Source organism: Ursus americanus, chromosome 14 (genome assembly GCF_024610735.1).
Source record: "Ursus americanus isolate L20-20 chromosome 14, mUrsAme1.1.p, whole genome shotgun sequence".
NCBI lineage: Eukaryota > Metazoa > Chordata > Mammalia > Carnivora > Ursidae > Ursus > Ursus americanus.
The window spans coordinates 37,099,544-37,122,252 of record NC_142140.1 but is presented as its reverse complement, the minus strand read 5'-3'; the positions used below and the strand labels follow the sequence as shown (position 1 = coordinate 37,122,252).

Here is a 22,709-nt window from a genome sequence, read left to right as displayed (position 1 = left end):
CTGGAGTCCCACACCGCCTCCGGGCAGCCATCTGGGGTCAGGCTGACCTGTGGCGACTGCAGCCTCCTTCTAGCTACACTCCCGGCTGGGCTGGCCTCGATGTCCCCGTCCCCCTGTGGCAGCCCTGGGCCCGGGGGAGTTGTCGAGGATGGAATCTTCCCGAGGGTAGTCGTGCCCAGGGTGGGCGTGGAGGATGGGGAGGGTGTGAGCGTGGAGGGGCGACATGGAGGATGGGGTGAGGCAGGGGCAGGGCTGTGCCGCAGCAGGTAGGCCTCCCAGGGGCGGGTCATGGCTCCCTGTGCTTCTCCATCTCTGCCCCGAGCCCTGTGCCTGTCCCGCTGTTCCCTGCAGCCCTAGCACACAGAGGGGCAGGAAGCTAGGCAGCACCTGGTGCAGACTTCCTGTGGGCTTGGGCCAGTCAGGGCACCATGCCAGGCTCAGTTTCCCCATCTGTTAAATGGAGCAAGGTGATGATAGACTAAGGAGAAGGGAGAGGTCCTAGAGATGTCCACCAGGAACCAGGGGGACAGCGAGCGACAGCCGCAGGCTTATCCAGAGCCAGGCCCTTACCCTCCCTGTCTCTCCAGCGACTTTGCTTCAGGACTATCGCTCTCCTTTGCTGACAGACATGGAAACCTACTTGCCCAAGGCCACCCAGCTAGAGCATGCTGATGTGGGGCTTGGAACCAGTTACCACTGTGGCTGCATGGAGCCAGGGGCTGCCAGACACCGGCCCAGGATCGGGGCCACTTGAACCTGTGCTGGCCAGAGGAGTCCCCAGGTGTCCAGCCTGGGCGTCTACCCCCCACCCCTCTGAGAGCAGTGCCGTGCCTCTGATTTCCACAAGGTGCTGAGAAACCCTCCGCCTCCCATGGAGCCTGCTGGGAACTGGCTCGGAATCCAGCCACCTCACTGTCCCAGCAGCAGCTCCCGAGGCCCAAGGCCCAACCCCCAGGCGTGTCCCTTCCATGCCTTTCCCCTGGTGTGTTGGCCTCCTTCCTCCTTTCTCTAGTGGAAGCTTGTCACCTCCTTCCAGGACCTCCCCCCAGAAGCTCCCCCAGGAGCCTCAGCAGGTCTGTACACCTTTTTCCATGCCCCAAATTCCACCAGCGGGTGTACGGGGGCCTCTTGGGTGCCTGGTGCCAAGCCTGCTGGGGCTCCGGACTGTGACTGGCCAAGGGACCAGAGGGGATGCCACACCGTGGGAAGAGCAGGAGGGCTGGAGGCAGGTGGCTGCTGTGGGCCTGCTCTGAGCCTACGCAGAACACTCACTCGGCAGGATTTTGGGAAGAGAAGGCGAGGCTGGCCCTTAGCTTGGGGCTCCAGGCTGGAGCTGGTGCCTGTTCACGGCGGTCGCCCAGGTCCCCCATGTTGGCTGTTTCTCCCCTTGCTGGGAGGTGGCGCAAGGGGTCTCTTCTCGCTCCATGACTTCCCTGGGAGCTTGACCAGCTCCCTTGTGCAGGCTGGAGGGCTGTCTGTTCTCCTGAGCCAAAACTTGGGGGTGAGGCAGGGGCTGCAATGGTGCCCCAGGGGCAGCCTCTGTCTGGACCAGGCCCCATCCCTGGCCTCCTGGGATCTGCTTGCCTCCTCCTGAGCTGTGATCATGCCTGTCTGTGCTTGGCCAGGCTGAGCTGGGCTAATGAGCAGTGAGGATGAGGGTCTCCTGACAGCAGGGCCTGGGGGCTCAGGGGGGATGCCCCCTAACACTAGACCCAGGACCTCGGCTCCTGCCCACACCACCTCCCTCCTGGGCAGTGTGGGAGGTTGTCTGGGGCCAGTCCCACCCTGGACTCTCAACAAGCTAGTCTAATAACGGCCCTTGCTTGGTCTGCCCTCTCCCTGTTCCTGTAGCCTGGACAGGCCCCACGCCCCTACCCCCCCATTCCTGCCCCTGCCCTCAGCCTGCCCTCTCAAGACTGCGTTCCCTCACATCCCCACACCCACCACTCCCCGAGAAGGGTGTGTCTCAGCCTTGCTGAGCCTCGGTTTCCTCATCTGTAAGATAGGGAGAACGACGCCCATCGCATGGGATTTTTGCGTCGCTGAAGTGAGACTGAGCGTGCATAATGCTTGGTGCAGGGCCTGTATAAAGCAAAGCCATGCTACGGCGGAGTGTTCTCATGATCACGCCAGGCCCTGCACGGCCCGTGGAAACCTCGGAGGTATTGGGCTCACGTTCCCCATTTTCCCGATGAGGAATCTAGGGCTTTGCAGGGTTAGCAACGTGCTGGAGGTCACCCAGCTATAGCCTGCAGCCACAGCTCTGTCCCCGTGACCTGCTCAACCCAGACAGGGAGGGCACTCAGCAGCAGGGCCCAGGTTTTCAGGGCTGCATCTCAGAGTGAACCCACGGGACACAAAGCACATCTGTGTGGCTCTGTGTGGCCCCCCAGAGAGGGCTCTGCAGAAGCCCCCCTTTGCCCCCCCCCCACACCCCTCTCCCAGGTGGGGACAAGTGGCAGGCTGCAGCTGAATCAGCTGAATTCATTCCCCTCCTCTCCGCGTGGGGACCCTTGAGGTCGGGGCGGAGGCTGGGCAGCACTCACGGAGCCAGGAGGTGCGCCCGACCTGGCCTGGAGCCGCGGAGGCACCCGGTAAGCGGACCCTGCAGCTCTGCTTTGGAATTCCAGGCACATCCAGAGGCTGCGGCAGAGGCTGCAGGGGTGAAGCCAGGGCCCGGGCTGCAGGGCTGAGAGAGGCCACAGCAGACACCTGCCCCCAGCACCTGCGGCAGCATCCGCAGCCGAATGGGTGCTGTGGGCACCTAAGGGACCCCCACCTGGGCTTTCTGCCTGCTCTCGGGCCCCCCAGGGCTCCCTCCCCCACTGCCTGCGGGATCACAGCTCAGTTCCGGGGCTCAGTGCCTCAGTCTCCCTTCTGTTGCTCAAATGACAGGGAGAAAAGAATCCCTCCCCGTGAGGATGAAAGGAGGTGACATGTGCCTGGAACAGAGCCTGGGAGAGGTGTCATGGCTTAAACATTCCAGGGTAGCCTATGGTGCCGGTGGATTAATCTCCTTGTCGCTGGGTTGTCCTCCTCGGCCAGCGGTTTGTATTTCTGTCTCACGGACCCACACAGAGCGCATAGGCCAGAAGCTCCACTCCCCTCCTGTTGGGAAAGCAAAGGGTTTGCAGGCAGCAGGGCCTGGGGGCAAGGAGGGACCAATGTCCTCCGGAGGGCCTGCCCAGCCCTAACCTTCTCAGGACCTAGACAGGTAGGGCAAGCGGCCGGCTAATGTCATGTTGAGGCTGGGGAATGTCCAAAGACGGGGAACGTGAGGGCAGGTCCCAGTGACCACGAAATGGGTCCCTGTGGGGGGTGCTGTCAGAGTGGCCGCCAGCCCCTGCTGGAGAAGGACATCAGCCCCACGTTTCCCAGAAACTCTCAGAATTAAGCAGGGGGTGGAAAAACAGCTCTGTGGAGAGTGGAGCTTCCCCCCACCCCACACACCGCAGTCCTAATCAAGACCCAGAGGCCAGGCACGGTCCCCTAGTGGCCTCCACTGGGGCGGGGGAGCAACAGGCTATAGGACTCACAGTGAAGTGTGAGCAGACTCCCCAGAGGAAGGGAGCTCTGAAAGCCCCATGACTGGGGAGACAGAGGCTTGAGTCCCAGAAAGGAGAGAGGGAGGACTGCGCAGCCCATAGATGTGGGACATAGGCCCAAGCAGCGGGGAGTTGGTGGGCACGACTAGAGCACTGCTTCCTGTGGGAGGGAACGATCCACTCGGGGGACTCTGGGCACCAGCCTCTGGGATGATGTGAGCCAAGGGTAGGTGGCCCCAGGTCCTGCTTCTAGCCATGGTGCCCTGACACCCCCACCATGAGAAGGCTACTTCTGGAGGGACAGATTTCTTCCCCACAGCTTGCAGAACGGCCATGCCCCACCCGCCTGTAGCCCCAGAGAGGGCCTGGACCCCAGAGGCTTCTAGACCCACAGAGCACCCCAGCTGGAGGGCACTGGAAGGGCCAACCTGTGAATAAAGGGGGGATTCTGCTTCACTGCCTCATTGGCCCAGGGCATCTGGAGCCCATCAGAAGACACAGAAGTCAGGCCCCTGAAGGAGTCTGTGATCGATTAGCCATGTCTGCCAAAGGTGGCCCACGGGCCAGAGAAGGTTTGATGGCTGTATATCTGCAGCCCTACATCATACAGATGGGGAAACTGAGGTCCAAAGAGGAGCTTTCCTAAGACCACAGAGCAAGTTAGAGCCTAACTGCTTCTACTTTCCTTCAAGTGGTGACTTCCTTTGGGCAGATTCCCAGGAACAGGACCGCTGGGTTAAAGGTTCTGTGTATTTTTAGGCCTTTCGACTCAAGTTGCCAAATGGCCTCCAGAAATTATCTCCGGGTCCCCTGCCCCTGGTGGGCTGTGAGGCAGTAGCGGCTGAGGCCCCAAGACGACCCCCAACCCAGAGTTCAGGCTCAGACCTGAGGGTAGCTTGAAGCAGCCTCAAGCCCTCTGTTCCCCGAAGGGACACAGCTCAGGGGCTGCCTTGGAATGGAAGGCTGTTAAACTGTGCTCGGAGTCCAGGTCTTGGCCTTTCGTGGCTGGAGTTATAGCAGGGGCTCAGCCCTTAAGTCCTCCCAGGGTCCTGCACCTGAGTGGGTTGGGGGAGGCCCTAGGCACGAGGGATTCTGAGGCTGGAGACCAGTAAGATGGGTAGCTGGGACAGAAGCCCTTGGCCGGGCTTGGGTCGGAGAGTCCCCACCTCTATCTCCGGCTGCCTGACGCGGCCCAGGCTGAACCCAGCACCTTCTAGCCGGGGCCGCAGCTCCACCCCCACCACAGGCTCCCGGGAGCCCAGAAGAAGGGGTGCCCGGGCAGACAGGCTCCAGGGAGGGCTGGGCCGGGCATTTCCTGCCGACGGGTGCCAGGCTCCAGTCCCCTGAAGGCGTGATTCTTTAGTCTTAGTCAGAGGAAGTGAGGCAGGGCAAAGGGGCCACGTGTGCGCGGTGCCGCGGGGCCTGGCGGGCAGGGCTGGGAGGCTGGCAGCGGTAGGAGCCAGGGAGCGGCCCAGGCCCTGCACGTCCCCTCCAGCCATACATACCATGTCTGCCCTCAACAGCCAGCCGACTGCCCAACACCCAGACAGGTCCCCGGAGACCAGGCCCCAGGGGTGACCGGCCCGACTCCAGCTCCCTCTTACCAATCGCTGAGTCTCTGCTCTGTCGCTCACCTGCCATGTGGCTTAGACTTGTCACGTCAACCCTCTGAGCCTTGGGGTTCTCATCGGTGAAGTGGGAAAATTGGGGAACCCATATGTCCCTGGCTTTCTCCTGCCCCGACATCAGGAGCCCACCCTCCCAGTTTGGCCCATCCCCAGGTCCTGGGGAAAGAGTCGGCCAGGGTAGAGTCGATACCCTCCTTGAGCAGAAAGGGCAGTCCAGGCCCAGAGGGCAGCGCCTTCTCAAGAACTGGCGGCTCCAGCAGTTTATGCCACGTAGATGTGCCCAGCGGGGATCCCCCAGCCCTCGGCTTTGGCCAAGCTATCAGAATCCCCAGGGGCCCAGGCTGATGAGCCTCCCGGCCCTGCACAGGGTGGTGATTGAGCAATACCACAGCTGCCTGCAAGCTCAGGCTGTGGGCACCTGCCACAGGGCCACTCCCCAACCCAAGGCCCTGCTTCCGAGTGTGGCTTGGGCCCCTGATGTCTGAGTTCGCAGGCTTTTCTATGACCCAGCTCTGACCACAGTGGGTAAGAGAGGCAGTTTCTGTCTTGGCGCTTGGTCTGGGACCTCTTCCCCAAGGTCCCACCCCTGTTCTGCTGGAGAAGCCTAGCAAACCTTGGCCAAATAGAAAAAAGAGAAAGCCTGGGGGCTTAGGGCTCCAACCTCCCCTAACAAAGGGAGGCAGGAGGTGAGGCTGTGTGTGCCGAGAGAGAGCTCTAGTCCTCTTGGCCTCTGTACAGACAGGTGCACCAAGCAAAAGTAGCCTTGAACTAGCTCAGACCACGGCAGGTCCCTGGGAGCAGAGGCGGGGCAGGGGCCTGCTGAAGACTGAACTGGAGAGACCTCCTCTGTTCCCCTTGGTGGGGGCGGGGCTCCCTTCCTCTGCTCTCACAGGGGCCAGCTCTGGCTGGAGCAGGGGCACAGGTGGGAAGTCTCACCCCTCAGGCTCCCACCCTGCAGATAGGGGGACCGAGGCTCCCAGAGGGAAAGAACCAGGGGCCCGGCCTGATGCCCTCATAGTGGCTGGCTCTGCCCCAGCTCTGACTGAGCAGAGAGGGAAAGGTAAGGAAGGCCAGGAGGGTCTCCGGGACAGATGGGACTGGGCCACATGGAGCGAAGGTGTCGGGCTCTGGCCAGGCCGGGTAGCCGGCCTCCCTGCCCGGGCCTATGCTGGGCGGGGGCAGCAGGGCTCAGGCTGGCGGGCTGTTGATCCAGCCCAACAATGATGAAATGGCCCCTTTGTCCTGCGGCGCCAAAGTTACTGTGACTGGAGGAGGCGTGACGTGAAAGGGTCATTGTTCCCACTTGGGCGGCCACTCAGGGAGCTGGAGGACCGACCCAGAGCGGGCTTCGTGCCAAGGCTGCAGCCCCGCCTGCGGCCTGCGGCTGTCGGAGTGTCCTGGGCTCTCCGACTCCTACCCACAGCCACTGCCCCGCAGGACCAGCCTGAGCACAGGTGACCGCCCACCACAGTGTCCTGTCCCCGTGCCTCCGCTGCGCTTTCCAGGCGGGATGATATTGCAGATCGTGAATGAGATGCACCCTGGTGTTGGGGGCTAGGCTCTGCTCTTTGCATACATGTGAACCCGTGAGGCAGGACACCTGCATCCTGGACAGGAAACTTGTCAGTGACATTCACATCCCAAGACTATGGCCTCAGGGGACTCCTCCCGCAATCTTCAAGATGAGGGGAAAGAGGTCCAGAGAGGGAACTGGGGGGCCCGGGGCCACACAGCGTGAGCCGGTTGGCTGATGGACCTCCATTCCCTCTGGACCCTGGAAGCCCCCTCCTTGCCAGTCCTCTTCTCCCGCCCCCTCCAATCCGTTCTCCCCTGAGCAGCTGACCCTGAGATCTTTCCAAAATCCAAACCTAATCAGGCTTGGCTTCCAACCTTTCCTGGCCTCCCACATCCAGAGAAAGTTCAAGCTTTGGTGCTGGCATTCAAGGCCTTCACTGTGCCGTAGCAGTCAGCGGGGAGAGGCCCTGTCTACAGTGCAGAGCGTCCCTCAACCTCGGTATGGGAGCACTGGCCACAGCAAAGACTATTTTCTCTCTCCAGATCCAGCCTTCACTCCTTGCTCCCACAGTTCCTGCCCCCTCGAGGGATCCCCTTCTCTTCCGCTGCTCCTCCGGGTCCTACTGCCTCCAGCCTCTGGGGTTCAGGTGAAGAGCCAGGAAGCTGGGCAGAGGTGGTCAGGAGGGGTTGGTCCAGGCCCAAGCTGGAGCCCCGTCTCCTCAGCCCAGGTGGCCCAGCTGGCTCCAAGGCCCAGAACTATTCTCCTCCCCAACTCACCACTGCCCCCAGCAGCTGCCATCAGGCTCAGCCTGACCCAGGCTAATTAAGCCCTCCCTCAGCCCAGGCGAGGCTCTGGCTCCAGCTCTAGACTTTTTTCCCTGGAGGGATGGAGCTAATTAACCGAGAGGGTTTAATTAATCAATTAGCGTGGCCTCCAGACCCCTCCACTTAGCTGTAGCCGTGGCAGATACTTATAAACAGAAGCTGCCAGACCCTTCTCTGGCTGGCTGGAACTAAAGGAGAAAGCGGGCGATCACGGTGGGCGCAGAGGCAGTAAGAACGGGGGCGGCAGAGGCAGGAGACCCAGCCAGTGGCGCAGAGGGGCCCAGTGCCACCTCCTGGGCCCCACCAAAGGCCCGAGCAGGTGCAGAATGGCAACACCTGGGCACGCGAGGCTCCACAGTGAGCCGTGTACTCCAGAGACACCTCCGTGGGCACAGGTCATGCAGGCCTGACATCCAGAGCTAGGCAAGTTTCCAGAAGTGCCCCCAGACAATGGCCAGAGGGCTGATGATGCGCAGCTGGACCCGACACCGTGGCTGGCAAGGCCTCCAGGGGATAGCGCTGCACAGAAGGCCACGGGAGCTAGAGGACGCCCCAGAACCCCAGCTGAGGGAGGAGGTTGGGAAGGCTTTCTGGAGGAGGAGGCCTTTGAGCTTAGCTCAGGGAAAGAGTAGAGAGAGGCAGGCAACTGAAGGGGCTGCAGGTGATCCAGAGTATTCCAGGAGGAGGAGATAGCATGTGCAAAGGCCCAGAGGCAGGTGCAGCAGGAGGTTCTCCCCCACAAGACGTCGCCTTCTCTGGGAAGCCTCCCAGAGGGCCTTACCTGGTAGAACTGGTGTCCCCGAGTCTCTGCCCCTCCAGCCTGCACACTCCAGGACAGCCTGGACTCAACACTCCTCCCCAAGCCTCCTGACCTGCTGCCAGCTCTCCTCTACCTCCCCTGCCCCGTCCTGGGGAGCCCTTCAGAAAGGGGGCTATAGACTCCCTCCCCTGAGATGCTGCTTTCCTGGGGTTGGCACAGGCAGGAGCCCAGGTGGGATCCGGATTGGGAGGGGTCAAGGCTCAAAGCTACCCTTTACCTCTCAGGCCTGGGTTAGTGGAGTGGAAGGACTCCCGATCCAGCCAGACCTGCACCCCGACCCCAGGGGCACCTTCCAGGCTTCGCTGCTCTGTCTTGGCTTCTTCCTCTGTTCGTCGGGGATAATCCAGCACCTCCCTCTGAGGGCTGCTGGGAGGAATAGTTGAGTTTATCATGTAAAGCCGACAGGGCACCCTGGCCCAGAGCAAGGGCCATGTACGTGCATTGTTATTATTACTCTCACTGCCCCGGGACCAGATACTCAGCAAAACTCCGAGGCGGGGCGGCCATGAGGGACAGCTGGAGCTGCTGGCCCAGGCAGGGGCCCCAGCTGAGGAATGGTTCAGCCCCCGGCGCTTTGCTGGGCCCCCGCTGGGTGCCTGGCACCACCGACGCTCGGCTTCTCCAAATCAGCTACAATCATAGCCAAACATAAAAGATAAATGATCCTGCTTTCCTTTCAGAAACCGATTGGAAAAATGGAGCACAGGTGTTTGCCCCGGAAATGCCACTTCTGGGCACGAGGCCCAGAGAAAGAGCCCGAAATGCAGAAAACACAACACCCAGAATCCTGGCCCAGAGGTCCTGATGGGACAACAAAGACCAGAGACAACCTGAGCGCCCGGAGACCAGGGAGGGGCAGTGGTGTCCAGCCTCTCTGCTTCTCAGGGGCAGGGGAGTGGGCCGCAGAGGCCTGGCTCCAGGGATCTGAGGGGAAGCGCGAGCCAGGCCGCTGCTCCTGCTGTGCCCTCCACACCACTCTCTGTGGAGGAGAGGAGAGAGGCAGCTCCAGCCGGCCCAGGTCTCCGGCGCCCAGGAGAGCTGCTGAGGATGGGCAGGACTTGGGAATTTGGGTGGCCGGTGAGGACGGGATTTGGACCAGCAATAAAGGGGAACAGGCTGAGCAAAGGGATAGAGTGCGAGGGAGGGCCTGAGCTCAAGGCCCTTTCTGACAACCCCAGGAAGACCCCCTAGAATCCCCGATCAAACCGTCCTCGGGCAGGCTGGGGGCTGGGAGCAGGGAGGGGCAGGCCATAGCGCTAGGCCTGGGGGCCAGGGCTCACCTGGGAGCAACACTCTGAATTTCTCAGGCCCTCAGGACCAGGGGACACCGTGAGACCGTCCTCTAGGCAGGTAGATGGAAGGAGCAAGTGTCCTCAAGGGGCTGCAGCAAAGGAGCTTACTGGAGCGAGGAGGGGCCAGGCCTGGCCCTCCCCCCGCCAGCCAGGCACCCCGCCCAAGGCTCCCCATCCCTGAACTGCAGCCTTCTCCTTTTAAGCTGGGTACTGGCTTCTAGGCTACTCCGGATGCCAGGCTGTGCAGCCCTTGGGATAGAAGCGAAGGTCTGGGCCATAATCCCTGAGTCCCGAGTCTGAGGGCCGGGTCCCTCGGGGTCATTCTCATTTCTCGCCTGTGCAAACAGGGAACCTGAGGGGGCGCCTGGGTGGCACAGCGGTTAAAGCGTCTGCCTTCGGCTCAGGGCGTGATCCCGGCGTTCCGGGATCGAGCCCCACGTCAGGCTCCTCCTCTATGAGCCTGCTTCTTTCTCTCCCACTCCCCCTGCTTGTGTTCCCTCTCTCGCTGGCTGTCTCTATCTCTGTCAAATAAATAAATAAAATCTTAAAAAAAAAAAAAAAACAGGGAACCTGAGGACTGGACGAGGAGGAGGCCTCTCCGAGATCACACGGCCATCAGGGACACCTGGCCCTCGGAGGTGGCCCTCGGGGGTGGTCACAGTTAAACTGGCATCATCGTGACTCACATTCCCAAGGCCTCACTGGGAGGAAGGCTCTTCATCCTGTTTTCTCCTCTTAGACCCACATCTTTTTTTTTTTTTAAGATTGTATTTTTAAGTAATCTCTATACACAACATGGGGCTCGAACCCACAACCCCGAGATCAAGAGTTGCATGTTCCATCTACTGAGCCATTCCAGTGCCCTAGGACCCACGGTTCGGATCTCTGCTATACAGAAGAGGAAAGCAAGCTCTGAGAGGGGCCACCAGGGCTGTGCTGTCCCAGGAAAGTCTTCAGTAGGAGGGAGGACCTTGGTGACCCCTGCCTCTCTCTGGGTGTTCAATGTGTGGGTACACATTGAAGGGTGGGGGCAGGTGAGGGGAACTCAGACTCCAGTGGCCAGGGTTCCACTGTGGACCCATGCGTGTCCTAAGACCCGACCTTCGAGGGGGCATGGTGGCTGCCGTTCAGGCCATGGACGTGGAGTCAGACAAGCTGGGACCTTTTTTTTTTTTTAAGATTTTATTTATTTATTTGACAGAGAGAGAGAGAGAGAAAGTGAACGCAAGCAGGGGGGAGCAGGAGAGGGAGAAGTAGGCTCCCCGCTGAGCAGGGTACCCGATGTGGGACTCCATCCCAGGACCTGAGCCGAACGCTGACACCCAACCGACTGGGCCACCCAGGAGCCCCAAGCGGGAACTTCTGTCCACACAACGGGCCCTACCTCCCGTGAGCAGCCTTCCACACTCCTAGTTCTACAGGTGTCCACAGCAGTCCAACCCCCACCCACCCTGAGTGACCAGCTCAGCCTTCTCACTGTCCCCTGTCCTGCACGTTCCCCTTCAGGCTGTTCTCCACTTAGTGGCGAGGGGATCTTTCTAGTGACAACCAGACCCTGTCAGCCCTACGCTTAAAGCTCGCTTGGGGTTCCCTTGTTCTCTGGACCAGACCTGGTTCCTCCCTGGCCCAACCAGCCCTGAAGGGGCTGCAGCTTCTCCTTTGCCTGCAGCAGGGTGGAAGGACCCTGGGGCCAGAGGAGGTGCGGGTATGGAGGGGGCCGATGGAGACCCTACAGGCAGATACACAGAAGCCACGAGGTAGCTGATGCCCCGGGAGGTGTGTGACGGGGCAGCCCCGGGAAGGGGGTTGGCTGCCTGAGCAAAGGCAGGCACTGGAGGGGCGCCTGGGTGGCACAGCGGTTAAGCGTCTGCCTTCGGCTCAGGGCGTGATCCCGGGGTTCTGGGATCGAGCCCCACATCAGGCTCCTCCGCTATGAGCCTGCTTCTTCCTCTCCCGCTCCCCCTGCCTGTGTTCCCTCTCTCGCTGGCTATCTCTATCTCTGTCAAATAAATAAATAAAATCTTAAAAAAATAAATTAAAAAAAAAAAAAAAAGGCAGGCACTGGAGTGCCATGTCGCCTGTGGAGGCTAATCTGACCCAGCCAGAGACAATGGGGCTGAGGCCTCGTCTTACCTCTTGAGAGTTGCTAATGATGGTCTTTAATGGCCATGCCTGGGAAGGGATGACCTCACCCCACCCGCGCCCTAATGAGAGGAGGCTGGAGTCAGAGGCAGGCGGTTCCTCCATCACTATGGGACCTGCTTGGGCTTGTCCTGTCTGAGAAATGAGGGGGCCGTGTGTGTGTGTGTGTGTGTGTGTGTGTGTGTGTGGGCGCGCGCACGTGCATACATGCCTATGTCTCTGGTCCTTCACAGGGCCGGGTAGAGAAGGCTCCCAGCCCGACTGGGGAGGCTGGACCTGGGAGGAAAGACTCAGGGCAGCAGCGTGGGGAGGCCTAGCTTCTTCCCTGACTCACTCTATGACCCCATCTGAGCCTCGCTTTCCCTATCTACATGGGGTTGGGGGGGAACAGGACAATTCTGAGGTCTGCTGGGTATCAGGAGTCAGATGGGGCCGATCCCAGAAGGCCTCTGGGAGGAGGTGAGAGGGCTGTGCTCAGGTGGGTCCGGAATAAGCAGGGGAAATAGATCAAATATCAGGACCCAGACAACCCCCATGCAACCCAGGCTCCGGGACACCTGGCTCCCACATCAGGCTTTCCAGCTTCTGTTAAGAGTTTGGTGTGGGTGCTGGTGTCCCAGCCACATCCAGACTGATGCGGAAGACGGCCCAGTGTAGGCGCGGTGTCTGGAGGCAGGCCTGAGTGTGCCAGGCAGCGGCAGTGGTAGGGGAGGGGGCAGGTTCCAGCACCGGTTCGCTGCCCGCCTCCACCCTGCCCCATTCATGAGGGATGACTGTTTGCACCCTGGGGAGAGGCTCTGGGTGGCGGGCAGGCAGCCCCTCTCCTGAGCGCTGCCTGCCCCTCCCTCCAGCTCAGAGCAAGACTCCCCTCGGAAAACGTTTATCTCTTTTGTGGTCAACTCGTCAGATGCCCTGCAGGGGGACTGCCTTAGTCACTCCTGCTGTTGCACCTGATTCATTTATCAGAGGACAAGCCGAGGGCCCCATTATCCCGCAACCCAGCCTGACATCACCGAACTTCCCTCAGGCATGTTCCCACTCCTGGGGCAGCCCAGCCGACACAGGAAATGGCTGCTGGATGAATGTGCCCGTGTGAGTGAGTGGCTCAGATCTTCCTCCCATGAGAAGGCTGGGAAGTGGCTAAGACGCGGAGGGGGAGGGGCGCTCCTGGGCCCTGGGCTGAGGTGGAGACAGAAACAGGAATCCAAAGGGAGGCAAAGAGGGGTTCAGGAGGAGAGAAGGGGCTGAGAGCACATGGACTAACAGATCCGCCTCAGAAAGCCAGTGTCCTGGAGCTCAGGGGACACTGGCATCAAGGGCGTCAGCCAAAGATGGCCTGGGACAGCCAGGGCCCATGGGGGAAGAGCACAGCGGAAACAGGGTAGAATAACAGGAGCTCGGAGTGGACCATGAGGTGGGGACCTGGGAGCCAGGGTAGAGACAGCCATCCAGAGTGAGCGTGGCCCAGCCCAAAGGCACAGAGAGAGGACCAGAGTCCCGGCCACCCAGCCATGACCTGGTCCTCTGTCCCCATCAGAGAAGCTGAAGGGAACCACAGCCAGGCATGGTGCTGAGGTGTGAACTTCCTCAGATGAGGACACGGAGGGTCAGCGAGGCCGTCTGGCCTGAGGTTGCACGGGAGGTCAAGCCCCCTCGTCCTCCATTCAAGGAGCTGGCTCGGGAGGCAGTGCTGCCCCACCCCCCAGCCTGTGCTCGGCACACTGGTACTGCCAGGCACTCGCCCGGCCTGTCGAGGGCCCAGCCCCCAGCCCGGCACCCGCGGGCTTCCCCAGCCCTGGCCAAGGGCAGCAAGAGGGAACAAAGGCCCAGTCTCTGCCTGCTCAGGCCCCCACCCCCTTGCCTGCCCCTGGCACAGAAGGACCAGGGCCCGAAGGGAGCCCGAGTGCAAAAGCAGCACCCGCCCTTTGCCGAGGCTGTGAGAAGCCCCCTTCCCCCTTCCACGGGCCTGCCGGCTGCACAAGTGTTCCCCCATTCTAAAGATTGGCACACTGAGAGGGGCGAGGAGCTGGGAGCCACACATCTCGGATTAGAACCAAGGTCCCTTTGCCGAAGGACCTGCCCTCTAGCCCTCATCATCTGCTGAAGACATGATTGTGCTCTGGTTGAACGGACTCATGGGCAGAGACGGGGCAGGGACAAAAAAAGTAGAGTCTGGACAGCCCAACGGAGAGTCTTTGGAAAGGGGCCAAGTAGCCCTTACCCACCCTAGCTACCTACCTGCGGCCACCCGGTGTGGTCACAGCGGAAGGGATAAAGCCGGATGAGAGGCAGAGATGAGGAAACCGAGTCAGCACCTACTCTCTGACTGGGCCTCACTCAATCCAGCCAGAGGCAAGGGCAACACAAACCCCTCAGGAGCCCCATTCCACATGGAGCTGTCGCCCACTGAAGGCCTCGCACCCCCAGGCCACGGCCACCATCCTTCTCCAGGCCCCCTCCCTGTTTCCTGCTCCCTGCTTCCACCCAGGTCCTGGCCTTGAGCCCCCAGCAGAGCCCTGCATGGTGGGTGGGCACTCACGTGCTCTGGAGAAGCTAGGCACGGCCCCTGGCTCCCCCCTGTAGGCCCAGACCAGGAAATGAATAGAATATTCTCATCGTGCCCCAAACACAAAAAGCACTGGGTATCTGGGTGTCATTGGTTCCACTTTACAGAGAGGGAAACGGAGGCTTAGGAGACTTGAGGGACCTGAGGCCACCCAGCTCCCAAGTAGCAAAGCTGGGCTGACCTGTCACTAGCCAGGTGTCGCATCCCGCTGGCTTCCCAGGGACTGTGGGGGTGGGGGAGGGTGGGAGCTGGGAGGGATGAGGTGATAAATGCACACACACACACACACCCGTTCCACCCACAAGAGCAGTAAGAGGAAAGGTCGGGGCCCCAGGGCCCGGTCAAGAGCCCGAGGCCCGGGGGGCAAATCTGACCAATGGCGAGTGGACAGCCCTGAGCGATTCAGGGTGAGCAGGGGCTCAGGTGTGTGACCTTGGTCCACCAAACCTCTCCAAGCTTCCATCTCCTGTCAACCAACCAGCGAAAGCCCACAGAGAAAGTCCTGAGGCTCCTGCCTGCGTGCCTGCAGGCCGGGGAAATGACACACCTCGGCGCCCTCCACACCAGGTCCGGCCACTCCTCCTCGTCGTGGTCCTGGCTTAGCGGACTTCCACAGAACAGGTGCCGGGACACCGCCCACCTCCCCCCAACCGCCCCCAGACCCTCACTGAACACCACAACTTGTTGTAAAGAAAAAATAATATTTATTTGCAATATAAACAAAGTCCCGTTGCTGGTTCGGGATATATATATGTATGTGTGTGTATATATACGTAGGGTCACAAATTTTCCTTCATAAGATCATAAAGCAAAACTGGCCACCCTCTTGGCGTACTCTCATTTACACAAATCTGACGCATCTTTCTGGGTTTTTCTTTTTAAAAGTAAAAAAGAGAAAGAACCATGTACAGCATGGAAGCTTGTTGTCAATTTCTCGACTGTGGCAAGATTTGAATCCGCTGCCTTAAAGAATCCCTGAAAACCGCCCCGTGAGGTAAGACGCAGTGGGGCAGAGCTTCCGTGGCCTCGCTCGCGTGCCAAGTGCTGGCTCGCTCAGGGACCCCGGCCCGACCACTCACCTCCTCCCGGGCCCCTGTGCAGTCCTGACACCTGGTGGGACTGAGGCTGGAGAAGGAACAAAACTGGAGGAGGATAACGGAATCCGTGGCTTTGTTCTGTGGATCCTGGGAGGGGGGGGTGGACAGAGCCCCACGCCCCTTTCTCTTGTCCATCCTCGCCCGTTCCGCCCCTGCCCTGGGATTGAGACAGGTGCGAGTTTCCTGGTAGTAGAAGGCATGGGCAAGATGAGTGCAGGGTCAGCTTCCACGGGACAAGGGGGCTCGAGTGGCAGCCAGACCGAAGCAACAGCCAGGGTGAGGGACAGAAACCAGGAGGCAGGGCTGGGCCTCTACCACCCAGGCCTCCCCCAGCCACTGGGCCTCCACTCTTCAGTCACAAACAAACGGGGGGAGAGAGAGAAAGAGACAGAAAGTAGTGGGTATGGATAGAAAGGGCCCGAGGGCCCAGACCCTCCTACGGGCTGAGCCCAGAGGGCTAATGCTACTGCTTGGCAGGCCCCCGCAGCCCCGCCTCCAGCGGGCCGGCCGCAGGGCCTCCCGTCTCCTGCGTCCGGGAGTCTGCAGGGGCCCGCTGGAGGGCCCAGAATGCAAAGGCCACCCGGCAACCCACCCATCACGACTTGCAGAAGTCATCACAGGCAAGTGCAGTGCCACAGGGGCCGGGCCAACAGACATGGGCACAACGAGGGGGGGGGGTGTCTGACGCCAAGAGAGCAGCAAACCACCCCCTTCAAGAAGGGCCTGCTGCAGAAACGGGAGGCTTCACACATGTGCAAAACGCATTTGGTCAAGATCAACACGGGGTTTGTCTTTTCCATTAAAAACAAAAACAAAAAAAACCAATAATTGCTTTTTGAAATAGGAAGAAAAACAAAACTGAGAACACTTCTCTCTCTCGCAGGATCAAGGAAGGGATGAAATACTGGTTTATACAATCCACTGTTGTGTGTAGCCTGAAAATAACACTTTTCATTAAAAAAGAAAAATCAAGAAGAGCTTGAACACTTGTGCTCCGGGGAGCTTGGATTTACCTGCCAAAAGTAAAAAGTAAACTCAGTTCCGTGGATGTGTCTTTAAAAAACAGCCAAACTGGCTGGGCCATCTGCTGATGGAGTGTCCTGGGACAAGGATGAGGCCCTGCTGGCCTCCCGAGGCCATGTGTCCAGAGCTCAGGGCGCCTCCAGAAAGTCCTGCAGAAGGAGGCCTTGCTGGGGGGGTCCACCCGCCCCACGGCGGTGAGGGAAGCTCGGCCACCCGCCCGCCCGGGCCTCCGGGCACCGGCCGTGTCCGAGGCTGTCTGGGTTCCGGCTGGACGTGGCAGGAGTAGGCCGCCCACCTGGCCCGAGGTGGGGGGTTGGGAGGGGCTGGCCCCCGCCACCTGCGCCCCAGCCTCACGTGGACTCCAGGGTGTTGAGTGGGAACAGGTTGTGGTTGGTGGGCGTGGAGAAGTAGAGCTGCTCGCTGGGGGTGTGGTTGTCGCACGGGCTGCTCAGCCCCAGCGTCCGCTCGAAATCCAGCAGCTGCCCCATAAAGTTGAAGTTGGGCGAGATGTTGGACTTTTTCCTCTTGACGAAGTCGTAGGCGTCATTGAGCGACAGGTTCATCTTCTGCATCAGGTAGGCCACGGTGACCGTCACCGAGCGGCTGATCCCGGCCAGGCAGTGCACCAGGACACCACACTTCTTGGAGCGGGCCTCGTCTGAAACACACGGGCATGGGTCGGGAAGGCGCCTCCTCCAGGGAGCCGGAGGTGGGGCTGGGGCAGAGGGTGGCAGGGTCACTGGCCGGTGCTGCCCGACTCTTGGGGGACCTGGTGAAGGCCCACACGGGTGGGACAGCCACGTGGGGTGGAGGTCAAGAGCGTGACTATGGAGAGGGCTCTGCCACGCGGGAGCTTCGAGTCACTGGCCGTCCCTGTGCCTCGGTCTCCTCATCCATAAAACGGGCCCCCGTGCTCACAGGGCTCTTTTAAGGACCTGAGCCAAGAGGGCTCTCCAAACCCTGGCACCAGTGATGGCCACGGTCCCTGCTCATCCTGCTGCCGCGACAGCCAAGTGCCCGGCCTGTGCTGAGGGTGTCACCCGCGTCCTCTCAGGCCATCTGCACCATGGTCAGCAAGTTCATTTCATAAATGAGGTCACAGATGCAAAGACAGAGTGACAAGCCCAAGGCCACAGACAGGCTCCTCCTAACTCCTAGCACACACCGCGGTCAGCCCACGGCCTGGCGGTGGGGGCCCGGCTCGTTCTCCCGGTGTGGCTCCCATGGGGACCCCCTGAGGGCCTCCTGGGAAACAGGCCTGAGGGGAGCCCTTGAAAAGGAATGGGGGGCCTGGCCCTATACCCGCTCTGCCCTGTCCCCCACCGCTTAGCCTTACTCTTGAACAGCCAGGGATGAGAGGAAGGCCACACCTTGTTTCACAAGGGAGGCTTGCTTGCGTGAGCCCCCCCACCTCACTTACTAGACGTCCCCCAGCAGGCCCATGCACCAGTGACATCTCCCACCACAGCCAGCCAAGTTCTGCCAACCCTCCCAGCTTCCCTCAGTGCCACTCTGAGACTCAGCCTGACACGCAGTAGGAGCTCAATAAATGCTGGCTGAGCCGCTGAACAACTCAGTTCCGCAATCGCTCCTCCCCTAGGGCCGCCACCTCTCTCCGTGCCACAGCTGTGCCAGGGATGGAGGTCAACAAGAGGCAGCTCTCTGGGGCCCTCAAGGTCCCCACCTCTCTGACTGGGAGCCCGCTGGGAGCCGGGCACACAACTGACACTCAATCAGTGCACTCCCATAAGATGATGCACAGGTCCGCAAGTTGTTCCGCCTCTGGTGCTCATTGCCTCGGGCCTGGCAGAGCTTCCCCTCCTCACCCCCATGAGGGTACCCAGGGCTAAGCATGCAGTAGGTACTTAATCGAGACCCAGGGACTGCCTGGGGGCAAGACTAGCAAGGGAAGAGAGAAGTTGCAGCTTGGCGCAGAGGCGTGCTGTCTGACCTTGAGACTTGGGGCTAATGGGGTGGTGGAGATGAGCCTCCAGTGGTGACACACCAGGCTATGGGGAACGCCTGGCCCCCAAACCCACTCCCGGGTGATCCAAAGTGAAACTGCTTCCGCTGGCTTTATTTTTAGCCTTCTCAGGGTGTGGCTGAGCAGCGTGGGGGCTGGGGCTTGATCCTGTCCGGGAGTCCTAGGGGATGCTTGGGCCTCTGTTCCTTCACTTGTTCCCCCGACCCCTACACCCTGTTCTGTCCCCCTCCCCAGGTGCAGAGGGGCGTTCAAGAAGGATAAAGGCACCCATGAGCCAGGCTCAGCCCTGGGAGCCTGGGATCCCCCTCTCTGCTCCCCTGTCTTGTTGGGGGGAGAGAGCAAATGCTCAGGCAGGACCCAGAGACCTCCTGGCCATGGCCTCCCAGCCAGAGCTGGGAAGCTCCCAACAGCCCTGGTCACAGCCCTTCCCCCCAGGCCTCAGCTTCCTTCCTTCCTCCCAGCCAGGCACCTAGTTTTGGTTCCCAGTAAGCGGATGAGGCGGGGAAGCCTCCCACTTCCTGTTATTAAAGCTAGCCCGGCCCAGCTGACACCAAAACGCCCTCCACTGGACACTGCCGCCAGCAGGAGAGGACTGCCCCAGGCCAGCTCCTCTCTGCCACCGGGGGCTGGGCAGAAACACAGGGTCACCAGGCTCAGAGAGCCAAGCGTTTACATTCACCCTGATCTTGTAGCCCTCCCTGCACCCTGGGTGAGAGCTGGGGCCAGGAAGAGAACCTGCAGTCTAACAGCCTCCAGCTGGCCACAGAGGAAGCAGGATGGGGAGGTCAAAGATAAGGCAACTCGTGGAGCTTGAGTCAGCTGGGGATGTCGGGGGCTGAGGGCTCTAAGCCGGGCAGCAGGACATCCTGCTCTGGGGGAGGCCTCCTATACTCCAAGCGAGCCCCACCGGCTGCTGGGAGCATCTAGGGGCCCTACCAAGTCTCTCCAGCTCACCACGTTCCAACGGCTGCCCATCTGGGCCCGGCCTTTGGCTCCAGGGCCACCCTTCAGCCCCCTCAGGTACAAAATAAAGCCCAAAGAGGCACGGTGGCAGCCCCCTCCTGGGAAACACGTGCTGAGGCGTCATGCAGAGCAAGCAAGACCTGCGGGAGGTCCGCGAGCGGTGATGTTTCAGCTTGCTGAGCCCGAGACAGCAGAGCCAGAAAAACACGAGCTGGACAGTAGAGTCCGCGGGGTGCCAACAGTTGGGGGAAGTCCAGGACTCAGGGGACCACCCAGGTCCTGAGGGCCTTGGTGACTTACAGCAGGCATGGGTTCGGCCACGGGCACATGCTGGCACACGCAGGGCACACGCAGGCTTCGACAGGCCCGGAGGTACGCAGTCAGGCGCCAGCGACACCCAAGTTCCCTACACACCTCGGCGCGCCGGCCCACCCGCCCCGCCCAGAGCACAGCAACACCTACCAATGAAGCTGATGGCCTCGGGGAAGAACTGGGAGAGGTTCTGGCTCCAGTGGTCAGAGATGGGGATCTGCTTGTAGGTGAACTCGCCGCCGTGCTCAAAGGCGTTGGGCAGGTTGGGCGTGACGTTGAGGATATACTTGATGCCGTACTTGCCGAGCACGTCCAGGTTAGTGGAGTCCTTGGCGCAGCCGAGGTAGAGGTAGGGCAGGATCTGGACGGGGAAGGCTGGCTGGCTGGATGGCACAGGGCTGCCGTCCGACTCAGTGGCACTGCTGGGCAGCTCTCGGTCCGACTCCCCGTCTGAGCAGTCAGAGCTGATCCGTAGGCCCCCCAGGCCCAGCACTGAGGTGGGTGGTGAGCCACTTGGTGAGGACGAGCTGTCCACGTTGGTCTCGCAATGCTCTGAATACTCTGTCTGGAACTTGTTGAAACCACCTGCGGCCGGGGGAAGAGGGCCTGGGTGAGTGACTGCCCATGCCTCCGGCCAGTGCCCCCAGACCAATTGGCTGCACGAGACCCACGATGGCTGGGGCTGCCCACGTCAAATGCTAGAACACCAACAGCAGCCAACGTGGGTCCTGCCCAGTATGTTACACGTGTGCCTGCTCCTGTGTTCTCTACAGCTATCCTATGACCCACCTGACAGAATGGGAAACTGAGGCCCCGTGAGGTGCAGTAACATGCCTGAGCTCCATACCCCAACCCATAAGGCTTCGGGGCCCCAGCCACACCACCAGCTTTAGGGCACTTAAGGCCAGGCCCCAGCTTATTTGTCTCCCACAGCCGCCATGCACACCTGGCACCCATGGGTGCTCAATAACCGCTAAGTGGTAAAGGAAAGCAGACAACTCCATCTCAGGCCAGCACCTGTGGGTTTGCTAACCCCTCTTACAGATGAGACTGCAGGGGCCAGGGCTGTGTCTAGGTCAGTTAGAGGCACAGAGGGCCTGAGCCTCCTGACTGGGAGTCCAGTCCTTGCCCCCCACCCCCAACCACAGTCAGGGAGGGCAGTGGGAAAGTACTGGTTGGCTCTTTCCTCCCACAGTGGCAAGTTCATAAAAGGGGTCCCAACTCCACCTCTCCCCCTTAGAACTCAAGACCCCCAGCCTTGGAGACACAGAGGGGGAGGGCTGCTGGGGCTTTACAGAGACAAGAAATGGGGAGCGCCTTGCAGCTAGGCATGGGCCCTGCGCCCGAGGGTGCCGCAGGCCTCCCCTCCCCTCCCTGCCTGCCCGCCCGCTGCCAGCGAGAGGCCATTTTGGAATGTTAATTGGAAACACCGGCTGCAGCCACTCGCCCCCCAGCTGTCTCCCCGTTCCACTAGCTTTAGGGCAGTAGGCTGGGGACTTGGGGGTCCCGGAAAGCCAGGGAAGGGGACACTGCTTATAGTCCTGCCCCAAGTGCCTCCAAGAGGCTGTGATCCCCAAGTAGTAAGACCAAGGCCGAGATGCCCAGAGTCCCCCAACCCAGACGGTCCCTGTACCTTGGGGGCGGGGATAATGCTGCCAAAGGCTCCTATATCCTGACCCTAGTCTCCCAGGGACACGCATTCTAGGCTGGAGCAGCTAGACCTGGTGCCCTGTCGTCTTTGGGGCCGCAAGAGGCGGCCCTTTCGTCCTCTGAGGGGCTCAGCAGCAGCCTAGGCACTACCATGTCCCCAACAACAGGGAAAAAAAGAAGAAGAAGGAAAGCCCAGGACGGGAAAAGTTTGTTCAGCCCACTCGAATCCTGCCGAGAACGGGGTGCAGAGGGGACCCCCGCGCCAGCCTAAACCCTCACCGCGGGGGCCGAGCTCCCGGTAGAGGCGGATGCGAGCCGGGGGCGACGTGGCGCCGGCCGGGCAGGCGGAGCGCATGGAGAGAAAGCAGCCTCCGGCGGGGGCGTCAGGGAGCCGCGGGAGAGCCCCAATCCCGGACGGGGGTCTCAGTGCTGCCCTCACCTTGGAGGTAGTAGGCCTGGCAGCCGTCGTCGCGCAGCTTTTGCAGGAGCAGGCCAAGCACCGAGGCGGGAGCGCCGGGCTCTGGCTGCCACTCGGCCGTGGCCTCGTCGTAGAGCAGCACGGTGGCCGCCTTGCAGCGCGTGGCGAAGCGCTCCTTGTCGGCGTGGTTGGGGATGATGGAGCGGATGGGCAGGTTGCCCTTGCGCAGGCGGCGCAGCATGAGGCCCGGGATGGCCAGGTTGATGGCCGTCTCGATGTGCGACGACTCGAAGAGCTCGTGCGGCCGGCAGTCGAGCAGCAGCAGGGACGCGCCGCCGCGCGCCTCCAGCTCCTCCTGCAGCCACTCAGCGCTCTTGCAGGGCATGGCTCCCGCACCCGTCGCCGCTCCCGCGCCGGTGCTAGCGCCGGACCCGGACCCCGCACCGGGCTCCGACCCCGCCCCGGTGTCCCCAGCAGCCGACGCCCCCGAGGCCGACATGTGCGCCCGCGCTGGGGGGCCGCGGAGCTGGTTTTTCATGGGGAGCGCGGGCGGCCCGGGGCAGGGGCCGGGCAGCCCTGCCCTGGGACGGCGCCCCGGCCGCGCGGGCCCCAGCCGCGTCTCCGGGCGCCCGCCTCCCGCCGAGCTGCGCGCCCGCCGCCCCGGCCTCCCGGCCTCCGTCCCGCCCGGCCCTCCGCGCGCGCCGCGGCCTGACAGCCCCAATTAAACGGCGGCTCCGGCGGCCGCGCGCCGAGGCGTCCTCCGGGGGGCGGGGCCGCGGGGCCGGCGCCCGGGCTTAAAGGCGCCGCGCCTCCGCCGCCCCTCCCCAAGGAGTACGCGAGCGCGCTCGCGGCCCCGTGCGCCCTGAGACCTGCACCAGCCCGACCCCTCGCCACACCTCGACCCGGACCTGGCTAAGACCGGCCTGGGG

General features: G+C 61.6%; 1 protein-coding gene across 1 annotated transcript; it reads right to left on the bottom strand.

Annotated features, from left to right (window-relative positions):
* Positions 1 to 15,014: 15,014 nt before the first annotated feature.
* DUSP7 (dual specificity phosphatase 7) lies at positions 15,015 to 22,506 on the bottom strand. The gene is made up of 3 exons (XM_045807268.2): positions 21,802 to 22,506; positions 19,863 to 20,297; positions 15,015 to 17,111 (listed from the first exon to the last, which is right to left on the bottom strand). Exons 1-3 carry the CDS (start codon positions 22,316 to 22,318, stop codon positions 16,804 to 16,806), a joined length of 1,260 nt encoding a protein of 419 aa, XP_045663224.1. The 5' UTR covers positions 22,319 to 22,506; the 3' UTR covers positions 15,015 to 16,803.
* Positions 22,507 to 22,709: the final 203 nt, after the last annotated feature.